The following is a 13,984-nucleotide window of genomic DNA, read 5'->3' as shown; positions in this document are numbered from 1 at the left end:
TCTAGAGAATTAATCATACAGCATTAAAAAGAGTCTTGAACTTGTAAATCTGAAAGCATGAGACCATTGTAAGATCTGTGGGTCTCAAAGAATGTGATGGGGTCACGTTGAAAGAATGCCAGTGGAAGAGACCCAGAGTTGGACCAAGGAAGAGGTGGATACACTGTGGAAGACGAGCCGGACGGAAAGGAATGAGGACTAGAGGCGAATGGCGAGTGATCGCAGCCATTGGAAAATATTTGTGGAAAAGGTCAAATTCGTAGCTCCGTAATCATGAACCATAAGTGAAAGTTAACATCCTACAAATACCCCGGGCAGCCACGGTAACTAAATTGGCCAAAATCACATCCATGTGGAGCAACAAATACAATATTGCACAACCAGCCAGAGGATGATTGTTGGAAGACACGGTAGAAGAAGATTCCACACCTCGTAGATTTGTTCATTCATTTCTGCAAATGAAAGTACCTTAATAAAGTTTTTGTTTTGGTTTTTATGTGAACACCGCACTAAAGTCCCAACTGCTCCCAACTATCTGGAGCCAGTGAGACTATGGCACCCCCAATTGGGGTATGTTGTGAGGCTGAAAGTAGTGGAGAGGGGAACAGGATAGTGGGGAAGTACCTGGCTATTCAGATCTGGTCACTAAACATGGCTAAAGTCATTTCAAGCAACGTTTCAATTCTAAATGGTGGTCTTACACCAGGGCGATATTGAGAGTAACTCCCGCTCTGAAACGTGCCGCTAATATACTGTATATTGTTTTCAAATGAGTAATTTATGAAATAATTACTATTCACCACCCCAAAAACCCGGCAAATGTCCAATTAGTGGAAGCATTAGATTATAGAGTATTATAAAGTTTTTTGGGACCTCTGCTTAACTCAACTTATTATTTATATTATATTGATAAAAGAGATGGTGTGAATAATATTGTTGGGGAACGTAATCTATAAGTACTACCTAATTTCGCCCTAGCTGGAATTTTTTTATATGCGATTTAAACCTGCCCTGAAACGCGCTTGAAACACTTCACAGCGTTCATTTTTGATCACATGCATTTAGTCCCTCAAAGGTCTGGTGTTCCAAAGGTTAAGTGAAGTAGAGTAAAAAAAAAACATTTTGTGAAATTTTCATTTACCACATTTTTACACTAATTCAGCATAAATTCACTTTTCATTTAAAACACTTAGGACAGGTTGTTTCACAGAATTTGAACAATTCATCAAATTTCAAAGTTGATTTTCAAGTTCTGTGGATGTTGATTTTAATAGGTACAAATTTAAAAAAAATATGTATCATAAATAAATATTTATTTTCTTGTACAAATACTGAACATTTTTTATATTATTTACAATGTTTTATACAAAGAACAAAAGAACGAAAGCTAATGGCAGTATATTTAAATTGATTCAAATCAATTGAAAAAGACAATAATTATAATGTAATAATGATATTATAAATATAGTGCTATAAATATATCGAAGACAAAATAAAATAAAGTGTTGTTGAGGTACGTACACATACACGCCAATCATATATATTGTAAATTATCTGCCTCAATACTTTGCTAAATCAATTAGTTCTGGCTTTGCAAATTTTAGCCTAGCAAGCTTTTCCTATGAATAAATAAAAACATGGAATTATTTAATAGAAAATATTTTTTATTAAAAATAATTATTCCAGAAATGAAATATTATGTATTCAGTGATTAATCAATTAGCCAAAATTCATAAAGGTATATAATACAAAAAAAATTGTTTTTAATTTTTACAACTGTTCAAATGATTTTTTATAATGACAGACTGTACAATAATTATGCCATGCCTATCCGTCTATCAAATTTTAAAATTAAAATATGTTTATAGACATTTTTTGTAATTAAATATACAGGGTGTGTATAAGAATGCACCTGAAACATATTTGGAGTAAAAATGTAGACGTTATATTGGCTTCATAACTTTTGAAATGTCCTATAAACATAACCTATTTAACCTAGTTTTTTTTTCTTTAATCTTCGCGACTTTATATAACTTTTCAAGAGTATGTTGAATTACTAGGTTACCGTTATTTTGACTTTTTCTTTCAATTAAAAAATATACATTTCACCACCGGGTTTAACCTAGCGCATCACGTGATATACGCAATCCGTCTTGTTCCAGCAGCGCCGAGTACAGTACAGACGAGACAGAGCGTGTATGACGTGATCCATTACAGCGTGTAGCAGTGGCGAATGATAGTTGTTTTATTGGACAAAAATACAATCAATAATTGTACATCTGTTATTTTGAAATATTTAATAGTTAAGAAGTAAGTGTCCTGCAGAAATTCTTTTGAATTGAATTAATGCGCTTTAAAATGCTTCCACTTACGCAACTCAGGATAATGTCAATTCAACAACTCTTGAAAAGTGATGAAAAACAAACTAGGTTAGATTAGGTTTTTAGACCTTTTTTTGTTCTTTATTACTTTCAATGACTTTATATCAATTTTCAAAAGTATGCTGAATTGCCACTGGCCTGAGTTACAATGGAACCGAAAGATTGATGGATGCAAGCGAAAAGACATTGACAAACAAATAAGTTTATGTATAACGATATTTGTTACAAAGGTTAAGATGCTCTGTTGTACTGCATCGAGTTTGAATCTCACAGCAGGTACTGATGTATTCCTTTACATAAGTCCAGTTAAGTAAAAAGACATGTAGGTACTAAAAAATCTAAGGGCCAGTTGTTTCACAGAACTTGAATAATTGATTAAATTTTTAAAGTTAATGTATTGTAGCTGGGCGCGTTGATATCTCCAATGTGAAATTTTACTTAAGAGGAAGCTACAAGCCAAAAATGTGTATATTCTTGGTTTACCTTATATCGTAGGTAATAGGCATTAAAATCACTTGACAAACGGAGTCTAGAAATGTTCAATTTCAAGCAAAAAACTGGTTTTTATTTATTTTGTAAATAATTTTATAAGAAAGCAAAGAAAGCAAAATTAAAAAGTTAATCAAGTGAAACTGTCACAGATAATCTTAGCTATAATACTGTATTTTTAAAAGTTGTTTCCATTGATGTATTATACTAGATTAGCCCTGTCTAGTTAAATTCATTTTAAAAATAACGCCACGTAGCGTACGTCACAAATATCGAGATGAACTTAACAACCTAACTCTGTTTAAACTCCTTGTACAAGCGTTCAAACTCGTAAGCGAAACCACGGAGAATTTGTTGTCAAAGGTGTTGTAATATGGACAAAATTCAAATTTAAATATTTGGAACTCGGTTATTTTTGTGATTGAAAAAATGAACTTGCCCAGCATAGCTGAGAAGCAAAATAGACCAACAAAAGGTAAAACGCAATGCACAGTGCCCATTTCGCATTGCGACATAATGCGTGGGCCTTTTCATAAATGTGCATGTGAACCAAACCAAAATTGTGTTGGGGTTATTTTTAAATGAATATGCCGTGTCTAGTCTAATTTAGTCTATGGTTGTTTCCTTTATGCGTTCGTACATTTCTATTGAAAAAATATATTTTGTAGTAGTTTTATTATAGCATTTATATTTTTTATTGAGTAATTTATATTTTTATTTGTATTCTACTCAAGTGAAGCGATAGGAAAACCTTCAATTTATCTAAAGGATATTTTTTGATATTCATAATGTATACCAATTCGTTAAAAAGGTTAATCAAAATAGTGATTTGGCATTAAGCTTCGCCTTAAGAGTAAAAAGACGTATTTTGAAGGAAAATGAAGGGAGTCATCCATTTCTTTTTATTTATTGTGTACATTAACAATAAGTATTAATGTAAATAAATATTATTATTCATTTTTTTCACTCTTGTATAATTTATTTCACGTTGGAGATATCACGCACAATATTAATTTCTTTCATGATTTCTGTGAATGTTTTGTTGTTATTTAATTACTGTTAAACAACTGGCCCAAAATGGAATAATAACAGAACTTGAATCTTAACTCTGAAATTTTATGAATTGTTCAAGTTTCGTGAAACAACTGGGCCTTAGGCTTTATTGCCATAAATAATTAAATATGTCAAAGTCTGCCTCACTGATTTTTTGATGTAGAAATAAATAAAAGAAACTGAAAAAAACTATTTTTTAAAACTTTATTAAAAGTGGGGGAAAGCACAAATAATACATAATTTATAAGAACAGAATATCGGACTGCACTTGACAAGAATTATTTAAAAAAATAGATTAGGTTATTTTATTATGTGTACATATTAAAAAAAAAGTATTTTTAATCGAAATTATAATAAAAATGTATTATTCATAGTAATATAATAGAAACAAAAATATATATTTACAAATGTGGCAGATTGTATATTGGTATTAATTTATATTTCAGACCGCATATTATTCACCTTTATATCTTTGATTTTTGTTTCTTCAACTATCTACTTAACTGGAATTGATACAATATTAGCATGCACATTTTTGCTTGTATTAATATTTCACACCAATACCATTCACCCTGAATAGACAAGATTAATATTTAATCAAATTTGCCGCTCAAAACACCAGTACCCACCGATCTAACCTTTATTCTATTATGTATATCTTTGGCCTAAATATAAGTTTAAAATATGCTATTCGTTAATAGGCACTAAGTCGAAATGCACTTATTGACTCGTATTGCTTTTGCTTGTGACTCTTTCCACCAAGTCAGTGAGATCTTTTAATCTATCTATCTTATTTAGCTGAAGGTTCAGGTCCGTCAGGTAATGGCGGTACACTTCCACATCCACCTTCAACTGCATCCTGATCTTATCATCATCAGATACTCCGAGCTTCTCCAAGTTAGTTCCGCTGGAACGATCTCTGATGGACTTTAACCGTCGGAGAGATTCCTCAGTCTTCTGTACGGATGTTAGAACATCATCTACTGCTACGTAATACCTGAAAAATAGAATATTAACAAATGTAAGAGCATGAAATTAGTGATGAAATTGAGGTTAGGTTAGGTTACCAGGAGGTCCAGCACGGACAATCGATAAAGCCCTATGTCAATACGATATTGACTAAATTCGTCATCTATGGTTAGTTAGCGATATTTGTGAGCACGGTCAACAATTAATAAGAAATATTCTGACCGACTTTAACCTTTTGAACGCGTTAATTTGCTCCGTTTTATCTATACCCGTACGCGGTACATATTTTCAAATACCTATGCACGCAATTAAATGTCAAATTATAGCATTCTGGCATGATTTATTGCACTATATAGACAGAACAGATTATTCTCCACAATATGATAACAAATCCTCGTGTGTCAACACTCTTAGATGTTTATAAAAACAAAATCATAAAATTTCATACAAAGACGTACCGTATCTTTTGAATGTGGTCCCGCCATTCACTCGGCGTGTGTGTACTTAGGCCACTGCGTTGATAGACACAAGTGGGACACCATGAGCACTTATCATTTTTTGTTATGAAAACTTTTTCTAAAACTGGACACTTAAATTTTATGTCACTTAATATAATAACAAAATTGAACTAACGCCATCCGTTGACAAAATTGTAAACTATAGCACTCGAAGGCGCAAAGAGGCTCACTTGATTATCGATGTTTTTTAATGAAATACAATTTTATTTTCGAGAAATTCTTGTAGATGTCAACATCGTGATAGTTCTACGAATGTTCAAGCGAGCGGGAAATAAATTTATGTCAAAAGACCGCTGGAATATCGGCATTCAAAGTTTCCGTATCAACTGTTGATACAGCCGCGTGTGTGTATGGACTTTTTGCCGTAACAACAGTTGATACGGCCGCGTGCAAAGAGTTAAACACATTTTAACACGGCCTTGCTGCCAAAATACTCATCTTTTTCAATAATGTCATTCGTTATGCAAAATTACTCGCTTATTAACAAATGGAGTTGAACTAACGAAGCTCTTAGAATTGAAAGAATTCATATACGCAGCGAGTTGAATCTGTTCGGGCCAATGACGCTACATTGGTTCGGGCTTGCAGAAATTAAATTTGTTCATAATAATAATAATGACAATAACATGGCATTTATATAGCGCAGTTTAGTGTCATTTCACTTCAAGTGCGACCTCACTAATTAATTAAATACCTTTTTAGTGTTAATAAGTAAATGCGGACTACCAATGCATATTTAAGTTAGTATTTCAATTCAACATTGCCAATTTATTCATATTTTCACGTAACTGTAATTGAAGTTTTATTAAATTCACGCGGTAAAAGTCAATTAAAAAATAATAAGTAGGAGATATGTATTATACAATGTCCGGTAAGTGGCTGAGTTGGCATTGTGTTTGGGTCCCACCCAGACGTAGTGTATTCAATTCCTCGGCTGGCTAAATCCTCCAACACAACACAGGCAACATTTTCCGCATACTGTGGTGGTAGTAGGAGATTTTCAAATATTGTCAGGTTATTCGTAACCCGGGAATGTTAGTCTTTCTTTTAAAAATAAAAATAACCTAGCTTTTTCCGATAAGATGAAACTACAATAATAATATGATATAATTAATGGACAAAAATAACAGAAATTATTGTAAATATATTGAATTATACTAATATATCATTAGAATAGAAATTATTATTAAAAACATGATTTTAATCACACCAACAACAACAGTAATTCGCCGCGATACTAACATGCATGACGGAAAGGAGCGCATGTGCGTAGGTCTATAAATTGCAATGTTGTTATTGCTAAACAGAGTACAATCTTTGTACAATATGTAACAAAAACACCTACAACTAACACATCTGCCCTGATGATGGACACTGCAATGCTGTCCGAAACGTTGGCTAAAGAAGGAGTTAGAGCAACACGGCATAACACCCCAAAAACAAATAACAAAAATACTTTTGGCCGTGAAAATCTTAAATCATATTTAACAAAAACACCGTTTAACAAATGTGAAGTGGTTTTTCTTTAGTATAGCTGTATGGATCAAATTTTTAAAACCTTCAGTCTTTTTTCGTCCTTTTTTGGATTTCATTCATCAGTTCTCCTTTGTGAACTGCTTCCTTCCCGTCATTGACCTTCAATTGCATTCTATACAGAGCAATGTACTAAAATTGCAATCATCTAAATAAATAAAAATGGAAATGTTTGGTTTGTTCAAAAACTTAAATCGCCAAAAGTTCTTCACCGATTGCTTTGAAATGTTGACATAACTCTGCAATCGAATAAGTGTATGTTTTTATTTACCTATATTCTTTAGATGTCACATTTGAGACGTAAAAACATGCTATTTTGAAAAACAGCATAGTCTGTTGGACTTAAAAGCAACATGTTGTCACGAAGTAGATCTCCCTATCGCATTCAAAAGACCCGCGAACCTAAAATTAGACGCAGACAGTTGGCAACACTAGCGGCTGCGCACATCGCACGGCGCAAAGCATGCTAACTCCAACTGCCTCGGCCATCACTGGGAGTCTAGCCTTGGTCCCGACACCATGTGTGGGCAGTTAGCTACGAAAACGCTCACGAACGCTAGTTTCGTTCTTGACAACATGTGTGGTTGTTTTGCTATTAATCCGGTCTTGATCGAGAAGTGCCGGCTACATCATTGAAGTCCGATACGCGCGCGATGGCGCGTATGAAAGAGCACCATCATGGTTATTACTCCTGTGAGTAACGCCACCAGGGTCTCTCAACTCTTGCATCACCTGGAACGGCTCATTTAAGCATGTTACTTAACCATTTCCCCATTATGTGCCTTTCTTGTAATGTCTGTTAAACAAGCTTGCCAGCCAGAACAAAACACGAGAGAGATTGTTCAATTCTAACAGCCAGGAAATAATTTAGGATGTTAACTGTGTCCTCATTTGTGTCATACAATGTACCTGTTGCCTGTGAATACAACCATTTATCATCCCAATAGGAGTTTCATTTGACGAGAGAAGTGTAGTCTGGATTGTTGATTAGTTCCCCGTATAAAGGCTTTTGCCGACCCTTCCTGAATAAATTAGATTCTCATTTCTCTACGCTGAGCTGCCTTTCCTAACAATGCCGCCACATGGAGCTATAGCGTGGGGAGCTCCATCCTTAACACTGGCACCTTACGTAATCCCCCCATTCCTTAACAACGTGGTGTAGTTTATCTACCTACACAGGTAGATAAACTACAGCACAGGCACTAAGCCACAACAACATGTGGGGAGGGAATAGCTAATGTTGAAATAAAAAACGGCATATTGGAGATTAATAAGTGGAATAGAATAATAAACATTAACCGTGAATAAAAGCACAAAAAATCTTATAATAAAATTGATTGGCATTAAACTTACTGTGATGTCAAAATACAGAAGACAGCCTCCAGCCATTCTGCGATATTCTGTTCGCCGATCAATTCTCTGTACAAACTATTAAAATCTAAGGGAGCTTTCATCAGAGCTGCAATATACCCACAAGGCTTTGTGGGAATATCTCGATTAGTCTTCCGAAACAATCTGGGAATATCGTTCAGCTGCTTCAGATGTACGATACTTTGCGCACTTATATCCAAGATGACGATTTTTTTAATTTGCGGTAATTGTAATGACAGAAGCGATCGAGACTCCCACAGGCTCTTCTCGAGTGCTTCCGCTTGCTTCATGGGGGCTAATCTCGCCATGGCTGTTTTTAATAGGATCGGCAGTCCGTCAACCAGTTTTTGGACATCTACATGCAGATATATTAAAAACTTCAACTTATCTCCGTTGGTTTTTTCTGAATTAGAAATATCATTAGGGGAACTATTCTGCAACTCATTCTGGGTTGGCCACGTCTGGAAAGAAACGAAAGACATGAGAATACCATAATATGGGGTGACGTTTGAATCGGGGGGGTGAATTTTATCATTGTGGATGGTGACTGGGTATGTCATCAAAATGACAATTCAACACCCCACCTAACACCTATTTATTGTATTTTATAGTCATTAATTAAAAAAATTACTTCATTTTTTTTCACAAAATTTTTGGTTAGTCGCCCCACTTCAAAAGGTGACATTGTTTCATTTATTTTTTGACTCCCCAAACACACAATAAGCATTTTTTTCATATCTTTCAATGGTTTAAAAATGTGCAGAGAAAGTTTTCCGATCCAAATGATTTTATGAAAAAGTTGCAGTTTAAAAAATTATCAGTCACTCCTTTTTACGGTACTGTTATAAAAATGTAAGCAAATAATTGACAAATATTTTGCTGACATAGAAGATACGCTATTCATTAGTTAGAAAGATCCTACACTCAACTGAGTTTAGGAATTTCAGCTAAATATTAATTAGCAGCTGGTAGACTTACTTGTTTGGTTGCAAAAGTAACCCACGTAGAATATCTGGAAAGAATTTGTAGGCTCAACTTCCAAAATCTGTGTGCCAGGGCCAAGATAAAGATGCCTTGAGCCCAACACGAGGACAGAGAGGACCAACAAGCAGACGTTGCTTTTAAATTAAATTCTGTGGCCGTTTTGATTTCATTTAAAATACTTCTATTGTTGACTGGTTCTGACAGGACATTCTCCAAAGATCCTAAAACAGATTAAACAAACAATATTAGCACTTTTTTGTAGTGGACTAGTAGTTACTATGTACCAGGCTTCGCCCAAGTTTCAACACTATTTTTGTCAGTATTTAACAGTGAGGTTGTCTACAACAAAATTTCTCGTGTTTTTACAAATGTGTCATATTAATTAGAGCAAGTTGAAGACAGTACTCTTGGAATTTATGGAAAATATCAAATAGTACTAAAGATATGCGTCAAAATGTTGATATTTGCGGCTGACCGAAAAGCGTCTGACGTCATGATACATGCGTGGCGGTACTGCAGCACTGCCTTTCCAATTATGAATTGTACTGAATCAAGTCTCGGGCAAAGTCATGAGGCAACATTGCATACGTTTTACCCAAGTTCACTTTGAAAGCTCATAACGACAGTCATTTTTGGAGATATCGAGAAAACTATTTATTCTGTCATTATTAACACTTTAAATATAATACCTTGTCATCAAAATAAAAATAAATTAGATAACCTCATTATGTATTGTAAAATGTGGTACACAAAATATTATGGTGTCTCATCTCGTATTTTAACAGGTACAAAACTCGGTAGATCACAATGGAAATATTTGTAACTGAAAACAGTTTTGTTGACCTAGAAATCCCACACAAAAACACTGCAAAATTTCATAACGCTAGAGAGTTGAGAGTTTTTACAGATTTTCAGCCAAGATTAAGCAAGATTTTTAATGGGATTAATAATTTCCATTGCTTTTAGATAATAATATGTTGATTCACTGCTATGCAAATAATACAATACATTAGGAGAGTTCTGAAAAAAAGAAGCAATAATAATTACTAGCAGTTAACAACCCATCAAGCGGTTTTTTGCTGCTTGGCTCTGTTTTGTCACAAACTTCATGTTCAAAAATGGTTTAGCATACGGCGCAGGATCATTGATGCACACGAAGTCGGGTTCTTAAGTTTTAACTTTAAAATATGTATGCGCATGAATACTTCAACGGTTTTTTTTTTTAAATAACAGAGGGCGCTACTACCGTTTACAACAATCCAAATTGTACAGTCATTAAGATACTAATTAAGATTATTTGTGATGAAAAAAGGTTTGGGTAAGTGACTAAACTTACCGGCAATTTCTTGAAAACGAATTTGGAAATAAACAGGTAAATTCCACCTTTGCTGGAAACTTTTGTACTGCGGATGATCATAGAACATCTCAACACTTTTTCTATTCTGCAAGTGCTGCAGAAACTTGTGGACAAAATCTAAACTGTCACTATATCGGGAATAAAACAAGTCAGGATTTCCCGGGGCAAATATGGACGACATATGCACTTCGATTCTATACTCCACCTCCGGCCAGAAACTGTTTAGTAAGAAGTTATATCCCTCGACGGAATTAACCTTCTTGGACTTGTTGGTGATCAACAGGGAATCCTTCAAGCGAAGATTGATAAATGAAAGAATATTTGTAAAGATTCCTTTCAAACCATCGGGGTGCTTTTGCAAAGCTGATTCGCTGATCATTTCATGCATGGCCGGAGAAATAATCTCTTTCCTCAGCAATAATTCCACGTTAGATATTTTGTCTAGAGTTGAAAATATTTGCAAACATCTTTGAATCTTATCAACTCTTTTATCGCTGAGATTTTGTAGGAACATTCCTCCCAGTGTCGTTTCTAAAATTCTGCCAATCTTTTCTGTCAGTTCTTTCTGTTCAGGAGTAATATACTGCCCACACTTTGTGATTGTAAATTGCAATTTATTGTATTCGGAGGAAGCTCGCTCCATGACTTCCGGGGAGATTGGGGTTTTATTCTCCTTGTCAATTGAGAGGATGTTTTTCAGTTTCAGCAGGGAAGTTTGCGCTTGGTTGAGATATTGAAGACTTCTTCCCTTTTCTCTCAGCAGGCGGCGCTGCTCTAACCTCCAGGAGAGTTCCTTCATGGCTTCGGATAAACATTCTCGAACATGCTGGAAAGGGAGATTCATTCAAATAATTGATATTTTTTTTTTTTATAGTGAATACCTCACAAGAGTCCCAACTGCTCCCGTCTGGAGCCAGTGATACTATGGCATCCCCAATTGGGGGATGTTGTGAGGCTGAAGGTAAGTGGGGAAGGGAAAGAGGAAGGTGGGGAAGTACCTGGCTATTCAGATCTAGTCACTAAACACGGCTAAAGCCATTTGGAGCAACGTTTGAATTCTGAATGGTGGTCTTACACCAGGGCGATACTGGTAGTATCTTCCACTCTGGAACGTGCCGCAAATATACTATATATTATTTTAATTAATTAATTGTGAAATAACACAAATTAATCAAATAAAATTTATTTGCGCACGCCGGGTTCGAACCCGCGACCTTCGGAATGGCAGTCCAATGCGTTACCACTGGACTATGCCGGCCGTCAAATATGGTTAGTAATATAAAGTATTACCCCAAGTTACGTAAGTCATACGTTCAGTAGACCTTTAGGTGAGTCGAATCACTCAAACTGAGGTTTGAAGCAGTCAACGAGTTAATATTATATACCTACATCCTAACGCAGCATCATGTTCATTGGTTAAATGCATTGTACATATATTTGTGTATTACTGATCAAAGAACCGGTGGATGCAATCTGTTAGTCATAATTTGATAATAGTTTGTCTAGTCTATAGTTAAGATAGTATTGTACAGGGTTTTCCAATAAGAGGTGTTATTTTGATATTCAATCGTAAAAGATCAATGGTTTCGTTGCTTGTGCGGCACGTAGCGCCGTCTTGTTGAAAGTAAACATTGTCCAGATCAATACAATCCAATTCCGGCCATAAAAAATCATTAATCATCTCTCGATAGCGCAATCCATTCACCATAACTGTTGCTCCAGCCTCATTTTCGAAAAAGTAAGGTCTAATGACTCCGCATGACCATAAATCGCACCAAAAAGTCACACATTGAGGATAGAGGCTTTTCAACAATAACTCTTGGGTTTTCCGAGCCCCAGATGCGACAATTTTGCTTGTTGACGAAGCCACCGAGGTGGAAATGGGCCTCATCACTAAAGATGATTTGCATTTTATTCACTCAAGTGAATTCTAATAATTTCAATGCTTTGTTGAAGCGTGTATCGTTCCATTTTTATTAATGGCGTAGTTTCTACTTGTCAAATGTCAAAAAATGACAGCTTCAAAAGTAACATCTACCGGAATAGCGGGCTATTCAAAATAATACCTCTTATTGGAAAATCCTGTAGAAAAGGAAAAAATTCTGTACAGCGCCCTCGAGATGATTTTTCACAAAAACGGCGCTATACTAATCACCCAAATATTATTATTATTATTAATGCCATTTACGCAAACCAAGTATAAGAATTTACAAAACGCGCAAAAGCAAGTGCGCTTGGGTATTTAGACGTTTGAAATAGAGTGTAAAATTTTATGTAGCTCTTATCAGATTTCTCTGTCTGAAAGGTCTGTGCATTTGACTTTGGTAGTGCCGATCTGAGCGCTTTGATGTGAAACTTTAAGTATCATGTATTTAACTAAGTGAGAATACTTATAATATATAATAACAAAAGCTATTGTAAAATAGTTTGAAAATAAGGAAAATTTTGTATCTATCAAATTATTTAGTACTCACTAAAACCTCCTCTTTCAGCTGCCCTAAAGGAGTTTGTATATTATTTATTTCCTTGTCGAGGCCTATGAGGTTGGCCGAAAGATTGACAAAATCTGCATAGTCCTTGTTAATTAGTTCAATCATGGCAGATCTAAGAACTTTTAAGTAAACCCCCAAATCATCTCGCATGGTTTCAAGGGACCCGGCATTGCGATGATCATGTAAAAAGCCATCGACCGAAAAATTATCCTGCAATAATGTAAAGGAATTAATCAAATGTTTTTAAATTTTAAGGGAAACTTACGGAAAGAGAATAATGTCAGGTTATTTATTATCGAATTCTCAAAATTACTTACACCTAAAAATTGATTTTTATCGAAACAAAGGCCTTTCGGACTAGGGGGGAGGGTAAAGGGTTCCGCTACTTTAGACATTTTCATATATTTATTGAATTACCGAACAGAATACATTTCCTAAATAATACAATACACCGAAAATTGACACATCACAAATGTCAGATTTCGTTTTTAGCGAGTGTTTGTTTCAAAGTTGGCTAGCATGTTCAAACGTTATGTCGCTAGCTTCAGGCTCCGGTAAATGCAGGGCTGACACAAAAATCCTTTTGTGTGGGATTTTTATTGAGGAATGGTGACACTAATTTAATAAAAAATGCTTCTAATTTTAGAAAAATCTGTTCTTTTAAATAAAAAAAAACGCCCACTACTATTGTACACAGGTTCCTATTTTTATAATTTTGTAATTACCTATTATTACCAGCTCTGTATTGTGTTTGTTAAGTTATGTTTCTGTTATACCTATGTTATGTTTATGTTATGTTATGTTTATAATATGTTATGTTCATTTTATGTGTGTGTT

The 13,984-nt window shown here is 34.8% G+C and overlaps 1 protein-coding gene across 1 annotated transcript; it reads right to left on the bottom strand.

The window, feature by feature from the left end:
- Positions 1-1,386: 1,386 nt before the first annotated feature.
- On the bottom strand, positions 1,387-13,629 carry Cog2 (conserved oligomeric Golgi complex subunit 2). The gene is made up of 6 exons (XM_089640492.1): positions 13,465-13,629; positions 13,130-13,357; positions 10,635-11,481; positions 9,293-9,519; positions 8,297-8,775; positions 1,387-4,920 (listed from the first exon to the last, which is right to left on the bottom strand). Exons 1-6 carry the CDS (start codon positions 13,546-13,548, stop codon positions 4,644-4,646), a joined length of 2,142 nt encoding a protein of 713 aa, XP_089496618.1. The 5' UTR covers positions 13,549-13,629; the 3' UTR covers positions 1,387-4,643.
- Between the last annotated feature and the right edge of the window lie 355 nt (positions 13,630-13,984).

This window comes from Hesperophylax consimilis, chromosome 15 (assembly GCF_061612785.1).
Source record: "Hesperophylax consimilis isolate HC1 chromosome 15, BYU_Hcon_1.0, whole genome shotgun sequence".
Classification (NCBI taxonomy): domain Eukaryota; kingdom Metazoa; phylum Arthropoda; class Insecta; order Trichoptera; family Limnephilidae; genus Hesperophylax; species Hesperophylax consimilis.
Note: the sequence above shows the minus strand (reverse complement) of the source record. Positions and strands in the feature narration are given on the sequence as shown.